The following is a 16,311-nucleotide window of genomic DNA, read 5'->3' as shown; positions in this document are numbered from 1 at the left end:
AGCGAATCCATCTCCCAAAAGAGGCCGAGTTGGCAGCGATGGAGGGCGGGGAGGAGGCGGAAGGGCGGGGGGAGGAGGAGGAAGAGGAGGAGAAGGGGAGAAGAGCCGGGGGTCCCCACCACCTCCCGGGCCCCCCGCCCCCCACTCACCTCAGCACTTGCATCTCTTCCTGTGAGTTGGTCACCTCGTCCCGGAGTCTTATCCAGCGGATCGCCGCCTTTAGGTCCTGCTGTTCCTGGGCCTCCTCCGGCGTCAGCTGTCACGGCGAACGTGACGGGCGCACCCAGGACGGTGAAGGTGAGCCGCCCCCGACGGGACCGTGGGCACCGGGCGGCCCGGACGGGCACGCACGGGACGGCCAACGCGAGCGCTCCCGGATGATGACGACACTCACAACGGTGTCCGTTAAGCGCTGTTTGTCGGGCACTTTACTAAGCGCCGGGGCCGAGCAAATCGAGTCGGACACAGCCCCCGTCCCGTGTGGGGCTCACGGTCTTCCTCCCCGTTTTACAGGTGAGGTCACTGAGGCCCAGGGAAGTCAAGTGCAGTGACTTGCTCAAGGTCACACAGCAGACAAGAGACAGAGGTGGGATGGGAACCCGAGACCTTCTGACTCCCAGGCCGGGGTTCTAACCACTACGCCGTGCTCCTTCTCCGGGGGCACCGGGAGGCCCGGGGAGAGAGGCCGATGGTCCGTCGCCTTCCCGCCGCCGGCGGGAAGGGTGTAGCGGCTAGAGCCGGGGCCTGGGAGTCAGAAGGTCACGGGTTCTAATCCCTACTCTGCCATTTGTCTGTCGTGTGACCTTGGACAAGTCACTTCCCTTCTCTGGGCCTCAGTTCCCTCCTCTGGAAAATGGGGATGGAGAGCGGGAGCCCCACGGGGGACGGGGACTGGGTCCTACCGGATATACTTGTATCCACCCCAGCGCTTAGTAGAGCGCCAGGCACGCAGTAAACGCTTAACAGATGCCATGATTATTACCGAGGGAGAGAGGCGGCTCCCGAGGGATGGAGCCGGGCACCCCTCACCCCCGCCGTCCTCCTGCTCTCCGCCTGGTGCTGGGCTTCTCCCTCGCTCGCCGCCTCCCGCCTGGGCCCCCGCGTCCTTCTCTCCCGAGCCGCGGGCCCGGGCGGCCGGAGCCACGGCGGAGGGAAGTTGGCGTCGAGAGCAAAATCAGCGGGCACAGAGGCGCCTGGTGCCGCGGCTCGGGCCCGGGCACCGGGCGCTCGCCACAGCCTCAGCCCGCCCGGCTCCCGGGGCACGGGGGGACCCACCGATGGCAGAGGAGGATGGAGAGGGAGAGAGGGAGAGGGAAGCCTGAAGGAGAGGGGAAGGGAGATGTGAGGGAGAGGGAGAAAGGGAAGTGAGCGAGAGGAGAGAGAGAAAAAGGGGGGGGGAGAGGGAGATGGGAGGGGAAGGGGAAGGGGAGGTGAGGGAGAGAGGAGGAAGACAGACGGGGAAGAGAGGGAAAGAGGGAGGGAGATGTGAGGGGGAGAGCAAGAGGTGAGGGAGAGGCAGATGTGAGGGAGAAGGGGATAGGGAGGTGAGGGAAAGAGGGAGGGAGAAGGGGAGGTAAGGGGGAGAGAGAGAGGGAAAGGGAGAGATGAGGGAGAGATGGAGGGAGAGGGAAAGGGGGGGGAGAAGGGACGAGGGAGGTGAGGGAAAGAGGGAGGAAGAGAGAAAGGGAAAGGGAGAGATGAGGGAGAGATGGAAGGAGAGGGAAAGGTGGGGGAGAAGGGACGAGGGAGGTGAGGGAAAGAGGGAGGGAGAAAGAAAGGGAGAGATGAGGGAGAGATGGAAGGAGAGGGAAAGGTGGGGGAGAAGGGACGAGGGAGGTGAGGGAAAGAGGGAGGGAGAGAGAAAGGGAGAGATGAGGGAGAGATGGAAGGAGAGGGAAAGGTGGGGGAGAAGGGACGAGGGAGGTGAGGGAAAGAGGGAGGGAGAGAGAAAGGGAGAGATGAGGGAGAGATGGAAGGAGAGGGAAAGGTGGGGGAGAAGGGACGAGGGAGGTGAGGGAAAGAGGGAGGGAGAGAGAAAGGGAGAGATGAGGGAGAGATGGAAGGAGAGGGAAAGGTGGGGGAGAAGGGACGAGGGAGGTGAGGGAAAGAGGGAGGGAGAGAGAAAGGGAGAGATGAGGGAGAGATGGAAGGAGAGGGAAAGGTGGGGGAGAAGGGACGAGGGAGGTGAGGGAAAGAGGGAGGGAGAGAGAAAGGGAGAGATGAGGGAGAGATGGAAGGAGAGGGAAAGGTGGGGGAGAAGGGACGAGGGAGGTGAGGGAAAGAGGGAGGGAGAGAGAAAGGGAGAGATGAGGGAGAGGGAAAGGTGGGGAAGAGGGAGTGTGAGGGAGTAGGAGATGTGAGGGAAAGGGAGAAGGGGAGGTGAGGGAAAGAGGGAGAAGGGAGGAGGAGACGGGGAGGGAGGGAGGGAGGCCAGAGCCAGTCAGAAGGACCCGGGTTCTAGTTCCGGCTCTGCCGCTCGTCTTCCGTGGGACCTCGCGCAAGTCGTTTCACTCCTCTAGCCTCGGTTCCCTCGTCTGGAAAATGGGGGTGAAGACTGGGAGCCCCGTGGGGGACGGGGACCGCGTCTGACCTGATCACCTCCTATCTGCCCCAGGCTTAGAACGGGGCCTGGCACGTAGTAGGCGCTTAACAAATATCAGGAAAGTAAAATAAAAATGAGAAGAAGGGAGAGCGGGCATCTTATCCCCAACACACGGGGCGTCCGGTCCGAGTAGGAAGGAGAACGGGCCCCCGATCTCCGTCGGGCCGACGAGGGAACCGGGGCCCGGAGAGGTCAGGCGACTTGCCCGAGGTCCCCCAGCGGACAGGTGTCGAACCCTGGGGCTCCCGGCTCCCAGCCGAGGAGGCGCTTTCCACTAATAAAAACCGTGGCATCCGTTAAGCGCTTAACTACGTGCCTGGCCGAAGCACTGGGGCGGGGACAAGCTAAGCGGGTCGGACCCAGTCCCCGTCCCACACGGGGCTCATCGTCTCCATCCCCGTTTTACAGAGGAGGGAACCGAGGCACAGCAGAGTGAGGTGACTCGTCCAAGGTCTCCCGGCAGACAGGTCGGTCCTCTGACTCCCGGGCCCGAACTCGATCCGCGGGGCCACGAGGCCGCGCTGCCTTCCCGGGAGACCCCGTACCGCCATCTCGGCCTGACCGTCTCCCTCCGGCCCCCCCGCCCCGCGCCCCCCGACCACGCCCTGGGGCTTCCGGGGGTTGGAGGGGGGCCTACCTGCTGCGCCTCGGCCCAGAACACATCTTCCAGGTGGGTGGCGAAGCCTTCGCTGAGCCACTCCTCGGTCCAGTCGCGGGCCCCGATGGCCAACCCGAACCAGGCGTGGGCCACCTCGTGGCACAGGCGGGGCCCGCACAGGTGCCCGCCTCCCGACAGGACGCTCTGAGACAGGAAGATCAGGTGGGGGCTGCGGAGGCACAAGGGGACGAGAGGCCGCCACGTTACGGGACGGGGGGCGGGGGAGGCCCAAGCTGCCCTCCTCGGGACGGGACGCCCCGGGACGGGAAGGTCGGGTGGGGGCTGTGGGGGCCCGAGGGGCCGAGAGGCCGCCATATTAGGGGATGGGAGGCAGGGAGGCTCGACCTGACCCCGGTGCGGGGGATTCATTTTCAACCCCACACTTCAGACTGTAAGCCCGTGATGGGCGGGGAATGAGTCTGCTAATTCTGTTGGATCGTCCTCTCCCGACTCCCAACGAGTTTACAGTCTAGAAGGGGAGCTGCTGTGTGACCCTGGGTAAGTCACTTCGCTCCTCTCGGAGAAGGAGCACGGCCCAGTGGAAAGAGCCTGGGGCTGGGAGTCAGAGGACCCGGGTTCCAATCCCACCTCCGCCGCCGACCCGGGGCGAGTCGCTTCGCTCACTTGATGCCGTAATTATTATTATTAATGATAATGGTATTCGTTAAGCGCTCACTATGTGCCGAGCACCGTTCCATGTGCCGGGGGGGATACGATAATAACAAGGACGATGACGACGGCACCCGTCAAGCGCTTACGATGTGGCGAGCGCCGTTCTAAGCGCTGGGGGGGGGGGATACGGGGTCATCGGGTCGTCCCCCGCGGGGCTCACGGTCTTCATCCCCATTTTTCAGAGGAGGGAACTGAGGCCCGGAGAAGTGAAGTGACTTCCCCAAAGTCACACAGCTGACAAGTGGTGGAGCCAGGATTAGAACCCAAGACCTCTGACTCCCAAGCCCGGCCTCTTTCCGCTAAGCCACGCTGCTTCTCATGCCGTTAAGCATTTGTCTCACTCAAGACAGACGCCCGTCTCGCTCGATCGAATAATCCGTCCCGCACCCGTCCCCAACCCCGCCGCCGGTCTGCTGCGTGATCTTGGCTGAGTCACTTCACTTCTCCGGGCCCCAGTTCCCTCCTCTGTAAAACGGGGACGGACACCCCGGGCCCCCGGGCGGGACAGGGACCGGATCCGCCCCGATTAACTCGCATCTCCGCCGACGCTCAGCGCAGTGCCCGGCACGGGGTAAGCGCCGAACAAATACGGTGAGAAGACAGACCGAAAAGAGAGAGGAAGGGATCTTCCCGAGCGGGTTGCGACCCTGTGTCCCGACTCATTCATTCCATAGTATTTATTGAGCGCTCGCTATGTGCAGAGCACTGTACTAAGCGCTCGGAATGGACAAATGGGTAGGGTCGAATCTCAATCAAATGGAAAAGGAGAAAGCGAAGAGCCGAGGCTCGCCAAGGGTGGGGAATTCCAGGCCGTGGTGAGGATCTTCCGGTGCGCCTCGTGCTGCCGAGGCGGTGCGGAGCCACGCGGCCACCGGCTCTGTCTCTCGCCGCTCCAGCTCTGTGTTGTCCTCTCCCAAGTGCTCAGCACAGTGCTCTGCACAGAGTGAGCGCTCAACAAATACCACCGATCGACTGCCTGACCGGGAAGGCTCTGCCGAGTGTCTGCGGGGTGACCTTGGGAGAGTCATTTCACTTCTCTTCGAGAAGCAGCGCCGGCTAGAGGAAAGAGTCCTGGGGCTGGGAGTCAGAGGATCGGGGTTCTAATCCCGCTCCGCCACCTCATGCGGTCGCATACATTGAGCGTTTATCGTGGGCGGAGCACTTTACTAAGAGTTTGGGGGAGTACGATATAAAAATAAACCGACACGCTCCCTGTCCACAGCGAGTTTGGAGTCTAAAAGGGGAACTGCTGTGTGACCTTGGGCAAGTCACTTCGCTCCTCTTAGAGAATAATCATAATGTTGGTATCTGTTAGGCGCTTACTATGTGCACAGCACTGCTCTGAGCGCCGGGGGAGAGACGGGGTCATCGGGTCGTCCCACGCGAGGCTCCCGGTCTTCATCCCCATTTTCCAGATGAGGGAACTGAGGCACAGAGAAGTGAAGCGACTCGCCCACGGTCACACAGCGGACAGGTGGCAGAGCCGGGAGTCGAACCCGTGACCTCTGACTCCAAAGCCCGGGCTCTTTCCACTGAGCCACGCTGCTAATCATGTTGGTATTTGTTAGGCGCTCACTATGTGCCGAGCACCGTTCTAAGCGCTGGAGTAGATACAGGGTCATCGGGTCGTCCCGCCTGAGGTTCACAGTTAATCCCCATTTTACAGACGAGGTCACTGAGGCCCAGAGAGGTGAAGCGACTCGCCCACGGTCACACAGCGGACAGGTGGCAGAGCCGGGAGTCGAACCCACGACCTCTGACTCCCAAGCCCGGGCTCTTTCCACCGAGCCGCGCTGCTTCTCTGCAAGTTAGCGCGGCCTGATGGAAAGAACCGGGGGCTGGGAGTGGGAGGACCCGGGTTCTAATTCCGCTTACCCGCTGTGTGACCCGGGGCAAGTCACTTCGCTCAACGTGGCACTGGGGCTGGAGCCCGGGCCCGGGAGTCAGAAGGTCACGGGTTCTAATCCCGGCTCTGCCACCTGCCTGCTGGGCGACCTTGGGCAAGTCACTTCACTTCTGCCTCAGTTCCCTCATCTGGAAAATGGGGATTAAGACCGTGAGTCCCACGTGGGGCAGGGACCGTGTCCAACCCGATTAGCCTGTAATACCCCAGCGTCCAGTATGGCGTCCGGCGCATAGTAAGCGCCTAATAAATACCATTTTAAAAAAAAAAAGGGTCACGCAGCAGGATGGGGACGGAGCTGGGACTTGAACCTGGATCTTCCAACTGCCCCACTGACCGTCTTGCCCCACCCCCGCTGCCTCCCACAAGTGCTCGCTTAGGGCGAGCGCTCCCACCCGGGGCTCCTCTCAGAGTCCTGCTCTTGGGAAAGTGCTCCCAGCAGAATCTGCTCTCAAGAAAGTGCTCCTTCTGGGGTCTGCTCTCGGGAAAGTGCTCCTCCTCAGAGTCCTGCTCTCGGGAAAGTGCTCTCACCAGACTCTGCTCTTAAGAAAGTGCTCCCACCCGGGCTCCGCTCTCGGGAAAGTGCTCCCACCAGAATCTGCCTTTAAGAAAGTGCTCCCACCCGGGCTCCGCTCTCGGGAAAGTGCTCCCACCAGACTCTGCTCTCCAGAAAGTGCTCCCACCAGGCTCCGCTCTCCGGAAAGTGCTCCCACCAGACTCTGCTCTCCAGAAAGTGCTCCCACCCGGGCTCCGCTCTCGGGAAAGTGCTCCCATCCAGGCTCTGCTCTCCAGAAAGTGCTCCCACCCGGGCTCCGCTCTCGGGAAAGTGCTCCCACCAGACTCTGCCCTTAAGAAAGTGCTCCCACCCGGGCTCCGCTCTCGGGAAAGTGCTCCCATCCGGGCTCTGCTCTCCAGAAAGTGCTCCCACCCGGGCTCCGCTCTCGGGCAAGTGCTCCCACCCGGGCTCCGCTCTCGGGAAAGTGCTCCCCCTCAAGATCTTCTCCCAGGAAAACGTTCCCCTCTGGGGCCAGAGTGAGCCCCCCGGGCCTGGTCCTCCGGGCCCGCCGAGGGGCGGAGGAGGTGGACGCAGAGGACCCGGACTCTCCACCCGAGCCGGGCCGGGGAAGCCGGCGAAACAAAACCGGGGGGGGGGGGGCTTCGAGGGGGGGCCCAGACCCACCCCCTCCCCGCTAACGTCAGAGACGCTCGCAGAGACACTGAAGCCTCTGTGTCGTCCGGAAGCGGCGGGTTTGCTGAGAAAGCCGTGGGCGAGGCCAGCGGGCCGCCAAAACCGCCCCGTCCGGCGGCGGCTGGAACATTTTGGGGGGACCGGGGGGAGGAGGCGGAGGCCCGCCCCCGGCCCCCGCCAACGGGGCGGAATTCCCGTCAGCCGGAGGGAGGAAAACGGGAGTCATTCCGAGCGGTTCGTCCCCTGACACCCGCCCACCCTCGGCATTCCGCGGAAAGAGCCCCGGGCCTGGGAGTCGCGAGGATCTGGGTTCTAATCCCGGCTCCGCCGCCCGTCCGCCGGGCGACGCGGGGCGGGCCACTTCACTTCCCTATGAGAAGCGCCGAGGCCTCGGGGGAGAGAGGCCGGGGTCGGGAGCCGGGGGCCTGGGTTCTAATCCCGGCTCCGCCGCGGGCCTGCTGCGGGACCCTGGGCGAGTCACTTCACTCCCCTTAGAGAAGCGGGGAGGCCTCGGGGGAGAGAGCCCGGGGTTGGGAGTCGGGGACCTGGGTTCTAATCCCGGCTCCCCCGCGGGCCTGCTGCGGGACCCGGGGCAGGTCACTTCGCTTCTCCGGGCCTCGGTTCCCTCATCCGTAAAATGGGGATTCAACGTCTGTTGATTCTCCACGTGGACGTCCCGCCGTCCCCTCAAGTGAACGCGCCCGAAACGGAGAGCTCCTCACCCTCCCACCCAAACCCCGTCCTGCCCGTAAACCGTCCCGTCCCCGTAGACGCCGCCGCCGTCCCTCCCGTCTCCCAGGCCCGTACCCTCGGCTCGATCTCTCCGTCATTCAACCCGTACCTTCAGTCGGTCACCGGCCCCGTCGGTCCGACCTCCGCAACACCCCCGAAATCCACCCTTCCCCCTCCATCCAAACCGCGACCGGGTTCGGCCAGGCACTCCTCCTCTCCCGCCTCGATCGCCGCGTCGGCCTCCTCGCCGACCCCGCCGCCTCCCGTCTCCCCCCGCTCCCGGTCCACGCTTCCCTCTGCCGCCCGGATCATCCTCCTGCGAAAACGTTCGGACCGCGTCTCCCCGCTCCTCAAGAACCTCCGGCCGTTGCCCGTCGAACAGAGACTCCTGACCTTCGGCTTTAAGACCCTCGATGACCTCGCCCCCCCTCCTACCTCACCTCGCTACTCTCCTACTCCAGCCCGGCCCGCAAACCGGGCTCCTCTAATGCCGACCTTCTCGCCGGGCCCCCCTCTCGCCGCCGACCTCTCGCCCACGTGCCGCCTCTGGCCCGGACCGCCCTCCCTCCTCAAATCCCGCGGACGACGACTCTCCCATCCTTCGAAGCCTTACCGGAGGCCGGTTTCCTCCTTTCCTCTTCTCCCGCTCCCTTCTGCGTCGCCCTGACTCGCTCCCTTTATTCATCCCCCCCTTCCCGGCCCCACACCGCTTCCGTCCGCATCCCGCGTTTCTTTCGTTCTGTCAACGTCCGTCTCCCCCTCTAGCCCGTAAGCTCGTTGCGGGCAGGGAATGTGTCTAGAGAGACACGACGCGAGGAGCAGCGTGGCTCAGTGGAAAGAGCACGGGCTTTGGAGTCAGGGGTCATGAGTTCGAATCCCCGCTCTGCCACCTGTCAGCCTGTGGGCGAGTCACTTCTCTGGGCCTCATCTGTAAAATGGGGATTAACTGTGAGGCCCACGTGGGACGACCTGATTCCCCTGCGCCTACCCCGGCGCTTAGAACAGTGCTCTGCACCTAGTAAGTGCTTAACAAATACCAACGTTATCCTTTTCCTATTGCCCTCCCCCAAGCGCTCAGTACAGTGCTCTGCACACAGTAAGCGCTCGATAAATACGACGGACTGGCTTCCTTCAGAGACCGGGCCCGGAGGGAAATGGCGGGTTGGGTGAGGAGGGGCTTGGAACGACGGGGGGGGGGGGGGGAGGGAGGATTCCCCTCCCCCTTTCTGGGGACCCCCCGCCACCCTTCTCCTTGCGTGCGCGTCCTCTAGACCGTCAGCTCGTCGTGAGCAGGGAATGGGTCCGTTCAGCGTCACGCTGTCCTCCCCCAAGCGCTTAGTACAGTGCGACGCACCCAGTAAGCGCTCAATAAATAGCAGCGAATGAATGAGCGGCGTTTGGGCGTGCGTCGCAGCGCTATCTCTGTGGGTCTTTTATCTGGAGAACAGAGCCGCCTCTGTGTTTCCCCGAAGCCCGTGGGCCGGGCCGGCGGTGCCGCCGGGCGCGCCGAGAACGGCCGGGAACGAGATCCACCGCCGCCGACCGCCGGAGACCCCCGACCTCAGCTCCGCCCCTCCCGGCCCCGGCCCATCCTAGACCCTCGGCCCACGGAGCCCACCCGGGGAAAAAGAAACGCTCGGGGGGAGCGGCGCGGCCTAGCGGAAAGAGCCCGGGGCTGGGAGTCGGGGGACTTGGGTCCTCATCTCGTCTGCTTCACTTCTCTGGGCCTCAGTTTCCTCATCTGGAAAACGGGGATTGAGAGCGGGAGCCCCCTGTGGGACGGGGACTGGGTCCGACCTGACGACCCTGCATCTACCCCAGCGCTTAGAAAAGCGCTCGGCACATAGAGGAGCAGCGTGGCTCAGTGGAAGGAGCCCGGGCTTCGGAGTCCGAGGTCATGAGTTCGAATCCCAGCTCTGCCGCTCGTCAGCTGGGCGACCGTGGGCGAGTCGCTTCACTTCTCGGTGCCTCAGTGACCTCATCTGGAAAATGGGGATGAAGACCGGGAGCCCCACGTGGGGCATCCCGACTCCCCCGTGTCTACCCCAGCGCTCAGAACGGTGCTCGGCACAGAGTGAGCGCTTAACAGAGACCAACATCAATTAATTAGTAAGCGCCTGACGAGTCCCGTTACGATCGCTATTATTATTTTTCACTTTTCTCGGAGGAGCGGTGCGGCCTAGCGGAGAGAGCCCGGGGCTGGGAGTCAGAGGACCTGGGTTCTAATCCCGGCCCTGCGCTCGTCTGCTCGCTTCACCTCACTTCTCTCGCGGGAGCAGCGCAGCCGAGCGGAAAGAGCCCGGGCCCGGGAGTCGGAGGACCCGGGTTCCCAGCCCAGCTCCACCATTTGTCTGCTGCGCGACCTCGAGCAAGTCATTCCACTCGCCCGGCCCAGCGGAGAGAGCCCGGGTCTGGGAGTCGGAGGCTCTCGGCTCTAATCCCTGCCTGTCCGCTGGGTGACCGGGGATGGGTCACTTCACTTCTCTGGGCCTCGGTTCTCTCGTCTGCAAAATGGGGGCTCGATCCCTGTTCTACTTCCTCCTTAGACTGTGAGCCCCGTGAGCCCCGTGCGGGGCCTGGCTACCCCAGCGCTTAGTACAGTTCTCGCACCTAGTAAGCGTTTAACAAATACCACGAGCATCATCACCCCCGGGGCTCGGCCAAGCGCTCAGTCCAGCGCTCCGCGCACAGCCAGCGCTCAATAAATACGACCGACCGGCTGTGGCCACCCAGACTGGAAGAAGAAAGTCCCCGTGCCCAGCGTGAGTCATCGAGCGGCTGAAATGTAAACAGCCCCGGCTCTGCTCCGGGTCCGGCAGACATCTGGAAACCTGCCTATCCCGAGGAACGAGACAGAGACGCAGAGAGATGGAGAGACGGGGGAGACGCAGAGAGAGGGAGGAGAGAGAGAGAGACGGAGAGGAAGAGGGAGAGAGACAGAGGAGAGAAGGGGCAGAGAGCAGGAGGGAGTGAAAGCAGGGTAGAGAGACGGAGAGAAAGTGGGAGGGAGAGAGAAAGAGAGGAGAGAAAGAGGAAGGGAGAGAAGGGGAGAGAGGGAGAGGGAAGAGGAGCGCGGAGAGAAAGAGAGGAGGGGGACAGAGAAAGAGAGAGGGAGCAGGGGAGTGAGATGGAGAAAGTGGGAGAGAGAAGAAAGGGGAAAGAGAGGGAGAGAAAGAGGAGAGAGAGAAGGGGAGAGAAGGGGAAAGAGAGAAGGAAAGGGAAGGGGAGAGAAAGAGGGAGAGAGGGAGAGAGAGGGAGAGAAAGAGAAAGGGATAGAGAGGGAGCGAGAGGGAGGAGAGAAAGGGGGAGAGAAAGAGGGAGGGAGAGAGGAGAGGGAAAGAAATAGGAGGAAAGAGAGAGAGGAGAAAAAGGAGGGAGAGAGAAGGAGAGGGAGGGAGAGGGAGAGGGAGAGAAAGGGAGAGGGAGGGGAGGAAAAAAAGGGAGGAGAGGGAGAGAAGGGGGGGAAAGGAGGGAGAGAGAAAGGAGAAGGAGAGAAAGGGAGGGGGAGAGAGAGAGAGAGGGAGGGGAGAAGAGAGGGAGGGAGAGGGAGAGAAAGAGGGGGAGAAAAAGAGGTAGGGAAAGAAAGCGAGGGGAAAGAAAGAGGGAAGGAAAGAGAAGGAGAGGGAGAGAAAGAGGGGGAGAGAAACAGAAAGAGAGAGGGGAGAGGGAGAGAGAGGGAGAGAAAGAAAGAGAGACAAAGGAGAGAGACAGAGAGGGAGGGGAGAAAAAGAGGAAGGGAGAGGGAGAGAAAGAGGGGGAGAATAAGAGGTAGGGAGAGAAAGAGAGGGGAAAGAAAGAGGGAGGGAGAGAGAAGGAGAGGGAGAGAAAGAAAAAGGGAGAGAGAGGGAGGGGAGAAAAAGAGGGAGGGAGAGAGAAACAGAGGGCGAGAAACGGGGAGAGAAAAAGGGAGGGAGAGAAAGAGAAGGGGAGAGAAAGAGAGGGAAGGGAGCAAAAGAGGGAAGGAGAGAAAGAGAGGGGAAAGAAACGGAGGGAGAAAGGAGAGGGAGAGAAAGAAAGGGAGGGGAGAGAGAAAGAGAGGGAGGGGAGAAAAAGAGGGAGGGAGAGGGAGAGAAAAAAGAGAGGAAGGGGGGAGAGAAAGAGGGAGGGAGAGAAAGGGAGGGAGAGAGAAGGCGAGGGAGAGAAAGAGAGAGGGGAGAGGGAGAGAAAGAAAGAGACACAGGAGGGGAGAGAGAGAGAGGGAGGGAGAGAAAGGGAGGGAGAGAGAAGGAGAGGGAGAGAAAGAGAAAGAGAGAGGGGAGAGGGGGAGAAAGAGAGACAGAGCGGGGAGAGAAAGAGGGAGGGAGACAGAGGGAGGGGAGAAAAAGGGAGAGAAAGAGAGGGAGAGGGAGAGAGTGGGGGCGGGGGCCCGCCATCTCTGTAGAAACACAATCTCGTTAGCGAAGCCTGGAGAAAACAAAATCGAATGAGACCCGAGGCCGGCTGGAGCCCGGCCGAATTCGCTGGGCGGTGGTTGGAGGGTCCGTGGCGACTCCAAAGTCCGCACGGTTCTGGGGTTGAGGCCGAGGGCCGCTCGAGGATCCGCGGGGTCTGAAGCCAGAGGAGCTCTGGAGCCCGCACGGTTCTAGAGCCCGGGCCGGGTGCAGCTCGGGCCCATACGGGTCAGGGGTTCACGCTGAGGGCTGCTCTAGAGAGGAGCAGCGTGGCTCAGCGGAAAGAGCCCGGGCTTGGGAGTCAGAGGTGGTGGGTTCTAATCCCGACTCCGCCACCTGTCTGCTGGGTGACCTGGGGCAGGTCACTTCACTTCGCTGGGCCTCAGTGACCTCATCGGCAAAAATGGGGATTAAAAAACGTCAGCCCCACGTGGGACAACCTGATGACCCCGGATCTCCCCCGGCGCTTGGAACGGTGCTCTGCACATAGTAAGCGCTCAACAGATACCACAATTATTATTAGTCTTATTAGAGTCTGGGCTTAGAAGAGCTCCAGAGTCCACACAGCAGCACGGCACGGTGGGTAGAGCCCGGGGCTGGAGTCGGAAGGCCCGGGTTCTCGTCCCAGCTCCGTCTCGTGTCCGCCGTGTGACCCGGGGCAACTCACTTCACTTCTCCGGGCCTCAGTTCCCTCATCTGGAAAATGGGGACGGAGACCGTGAGCCCCAAGGGGGACGGGGACCGGGTCCAACCCTATTTGTTTGGCTCCACCCCGGCGCTTAGTACAGCGCTTGGCACACGGTAGGGGCTTAACAAATACCGTCGTCATTATTATTTTTGTTCTCTGGACCTCGGGACCCTCATCCGGAAAATGGGGATGGAGACTGTGAGCCCCACGGGGGACAGGGACCGCGTCCAACCTCATTCGCTTGGCTCCGCCCCACCGTCCAGTACGGTGCCTGACATACACAAGGGGCTTAACAGATACCATCGTCATTATTGTTATTATTCTTATTATTTCGATACCCTGGGCTTCGGTCCCCTCATCCGGAAAATACGACCGTTTGGACACGGTCCCCGTCCCACGTGGGGCTCGTGATCTGATACTAGTATTCGTTAAGCGCTCTCTGCCAGGCACTCTACTAAGCGCCGTTGTGGACGGAAGCTACTCGGGTTGGACACGGTCCCACGTGGGGCTCCCGGGCTCCATCCCCATTCTCCGGTTGAGGGGACTGAGACCCGGAGAAGCGAAGTGACTGGCCCAAGGTCACCCAGCGGACAAGCGGCGGAGACGGGATTAGAACTCAGGTTCCTCCGGCCCCCAGGCCCGGGTTCTGGTCACTAGGTCACGCGGCTTCTCTTGATAAATGATGGCATTTGTTAAGCTCTTACTACGTGCGAAGCACTGGGGGGGGGGGGGCGGGTACAAGACGATCAGGTGGTCCCACGTGGGGCTCACGGTCTTCGTCCCCAGACGAGGGAACCGAGGCACAGAGAAGTGAAGCGACTCGTCCAAAGCGACACGGCCGACAAGCGGCCGAGCGGGGATTAGAACCCACGACCTCTGACTCCCAAACCCGGGCTCTTTCCACCGGGCCCCGCCGCGTTCCCGCGTGCCGAGCCCCTGGACCGTTTTCTCTTGCGTCTCCTGGCCCTCCTTCCGTTGGAAGGTCTTCCGGGCCCACTGTCCTCCCCCAAGCCCTCAGCGCAGCGCTCTGCACGAGGTAAGCGCTCGATAAACACGACTGAATGAATGCGCGAAAGTAAGCGCTCGGTAAATACGACCGCCTGACTCATAGAGAGCCACTCCCTCCTCGACGGCAAGATGCCACGCTGGTCCCCCCCCCCCCCCGACGTTTTCTTTACGGCGCTTGTTAAGCGCTCACTCTGTCCCGGGCCCTCCGCGCCTGATCCGGAGCCGATCGGGGCGGACGCGGTCCCCGTCCCGCACGGGGCTCGCGGTTCTCAATCCCCGTTTTACGGACGAGGCGACCGAGGCCCGGGGACGGGAAGCGGCTCGCCCAAGGTCACCCAGCAGACCTGGGGCGGCTCCCGGGCCCGGGTTCTCTCCACCGGGCCACGCGGCTTCAATTGTAAATCGAAACTATTTTAAAACAGGAAGGATCGGCTCCCTTATCGAATCTGAAGAGCGCAAGCCAAATCTAATCAGACCTGGAAAGGAGCGAGCCAGCAGACTAGAAAATAAATAATTTAATACAGACTAATGGGATATTCCATCATTATCCCTGCAACGACATTAGAGCTAGGCAGATGTGGGTAATTCGGGCCTGGGTTTGGAGCGAGAGGCGGAGGGAAACGGGGCGGAACGTTCAGAAGGCGCAAAGATGGAATCGGGCGGATGAAGCCCTCTTCTAAAATCCAGAAATCCCCGCTCCGGACCTGAGGTCTCTCCCCTCTGTCTGTCTCCCCTAATTTAAAGAAAAAATAAACGATAAGAATAATAATGGTATTTGTTAAGCGCTCCCTATGTGCAGAGCACTGTTCTAAGCGCCGGGGTAGACCCAGGGGAATCAGGTTGTCCCACGTGGGGCTCACGCTCTTCATCCCCGTTTTCCAGATGCGGGAACTGAGGCCCAGAGAAGTTCAGTGATCTGGCCGAGGTCACACGGCGGGCACGCGGCGGAGCCCGGATTAGAACCCGCGTCCTTCTGACTCCCAGGCCCGCTGTGGGTGGGGAATGTCTCCGCCCGCTCGGCCGTATCGGACTCTCCCAGGCGCTCAGTGCGGCGCTCTGCACGCGGTAAAACCACGGATCGATTCATCCCTCCAATCACATCGATCGAGTGCTTACTGTGTGCGGAACACTGGACTAATAATAACGTTGGCATCGGTTAAGCGCTCACTACGTGCCGAGCGCCGTTCTGAGCGCCGGGGGAGAGACGGGGTCATCGGGGTGTCCCACGTGGGGCTCCCCGTCTTCACCCCCATTTTCCAGATGAGGTCACTGAGGCCCAGAGAAGGGAAGTGACTCGCTCACAGTCACCCGGCGGCCAAGCGGCGGAGCCGGGATTCGAACCCATGACCTCCGACTCTTTCCGCCGAGCCACGCTGCTTCTCAAGCGATTGGCAAAGTGCGATACAACCCTAAACGGCGGCATTCCCTGCCCGCAGCCTAGAGACGGAGAGACCGACATCGAGTGAATAAAATGACAGACGAGGGCACGAATGCTGCGGGAGCGGGGAAGAGCAAGCGCGTCGGGGCGACGCAGAAGGGAGCGGGAGACGGGGAAAAGCGGGGCTTAGTCTGGGAAGGCTTCTCGGAGGAGGTGGGCCTTCGGTGAGGCTCTGAAGGGGGAGGAAGAGTCCCCGTCGGCGGGATTTGAGGAGGGAGGGGGTTCCGGGCCAGGGGCGGGACGCGGGCGAGGGGTCGGCGGCGAGACGGGCGACCTGGAGGCCCGGCGAGGAGGTCGGCGGCGGGAGAGGAGCCGAGGGTGCGGGCCGGGTTGGAGAAGCAGAGAAGGGAGGTGAGGTAGGAGGGGACAGGGTGGCGGACTGCCCAAAAGCCAACGGCGAGGAGGTTCCGTCTGATACGGCGCCAGTGGGCAACCGCTGCAGTTTTTCGAGGAGCCTGGTTCTATAGAGATACGATCCCGGCAGCGGTGAAGTCTGGACCGGGGTGGGAAGAGGCAAGGAGGCAGGGAGGTCAGAGAGGAGGCCGTCGCGGGAACCCGGGCGGGCGAGGGGGAGCGGGGGTTTGGAAGGAGAAGCAGCGTGGCTCAGTGGAAAGAGCCCGGGCTCTGGAGTCAGAGGTCATGGGTTCGAATCCCAACTCTGCCACTTGGCAGCTGTGTGACCCGGGGCGAGTCACTTCACTTCTCTGGGCCTCGGTTCCCTCCTCTGTCAAATGGGGATGGAAACCGTGGGCCCCACGTGGGACAACCCGATCATCTTGTATCCCCCCCCCCCCAGCGCTTAGAACGGTGCTTTGCACAAAGTAAGCGCTTAACAAACACCACGGTTTATTTATTCATTTAAGGAGAGGGAGGATCTGGGCGAGGTGGTGAAGGGGGGAGCGACGGGACCTGGTGACGGAGCGAACGGGCCGGTTGAGCGAGAGGGAGCGGTCGAGGAGGAGGCCAAGGGCACGCGCCGGTGAGGCGGGAAGGAGGGCGGTGCCGTCTACGGCGACGGGGAAGTCGGGGG

At 62.1% G+C, this 16,311-nt stretch overlaps 1 protein-coding gene across 1 annotated transcript in view; it reads right to left on the bottom strand.

The window, feature by feature from the left end:
* The window catches only part of LOC103167493 (aminopeptidase O (putative)), a 100,825-nt gene that overhangs the window by 76,157 nt on the left and 8,357 nt on the right, over window positions 1-16,311 (bottom strand). Inside the window, exons 5-6 of the mRNA XM_039910758.1 lie at window positions 3,240-3,429; window positions 150-256 (exon numbers count right to left, since the gene is read on the bottom strand). Of these exons, the coding sequence (XP_039766692.1) occupies window positions 150-256; window positions 3,240-3,429 (297 nt within the window). The remainder of the gene's footprint in view (window positions 1-149; window positions 257-3,239; window positions 3,430-16,311) is intronic.

This window comes from Ornithorhynchus anatinus, chromosome X5 (genome assembly GCF_004115215.2).
Source record: "Ornithorhynchus anatinus isolate Pmale09 chromosome X5, mOrnAna1.pri.v4, whole genome shotgun sequence".
In the NCBI taxonomy this organism is placed as follows: Eukaryota; Metazoa; Chordata; class Mammalia; order Monotremata; family Ornithorhynchidae; genus Ornithorhynchus; species Ornithorhynchus anatinus.
The sequence above is the reverse complement of the archived record's forward strand: the minus strand, read 5'-3'. Positions and strand labels throughout refer to the sequence as shown.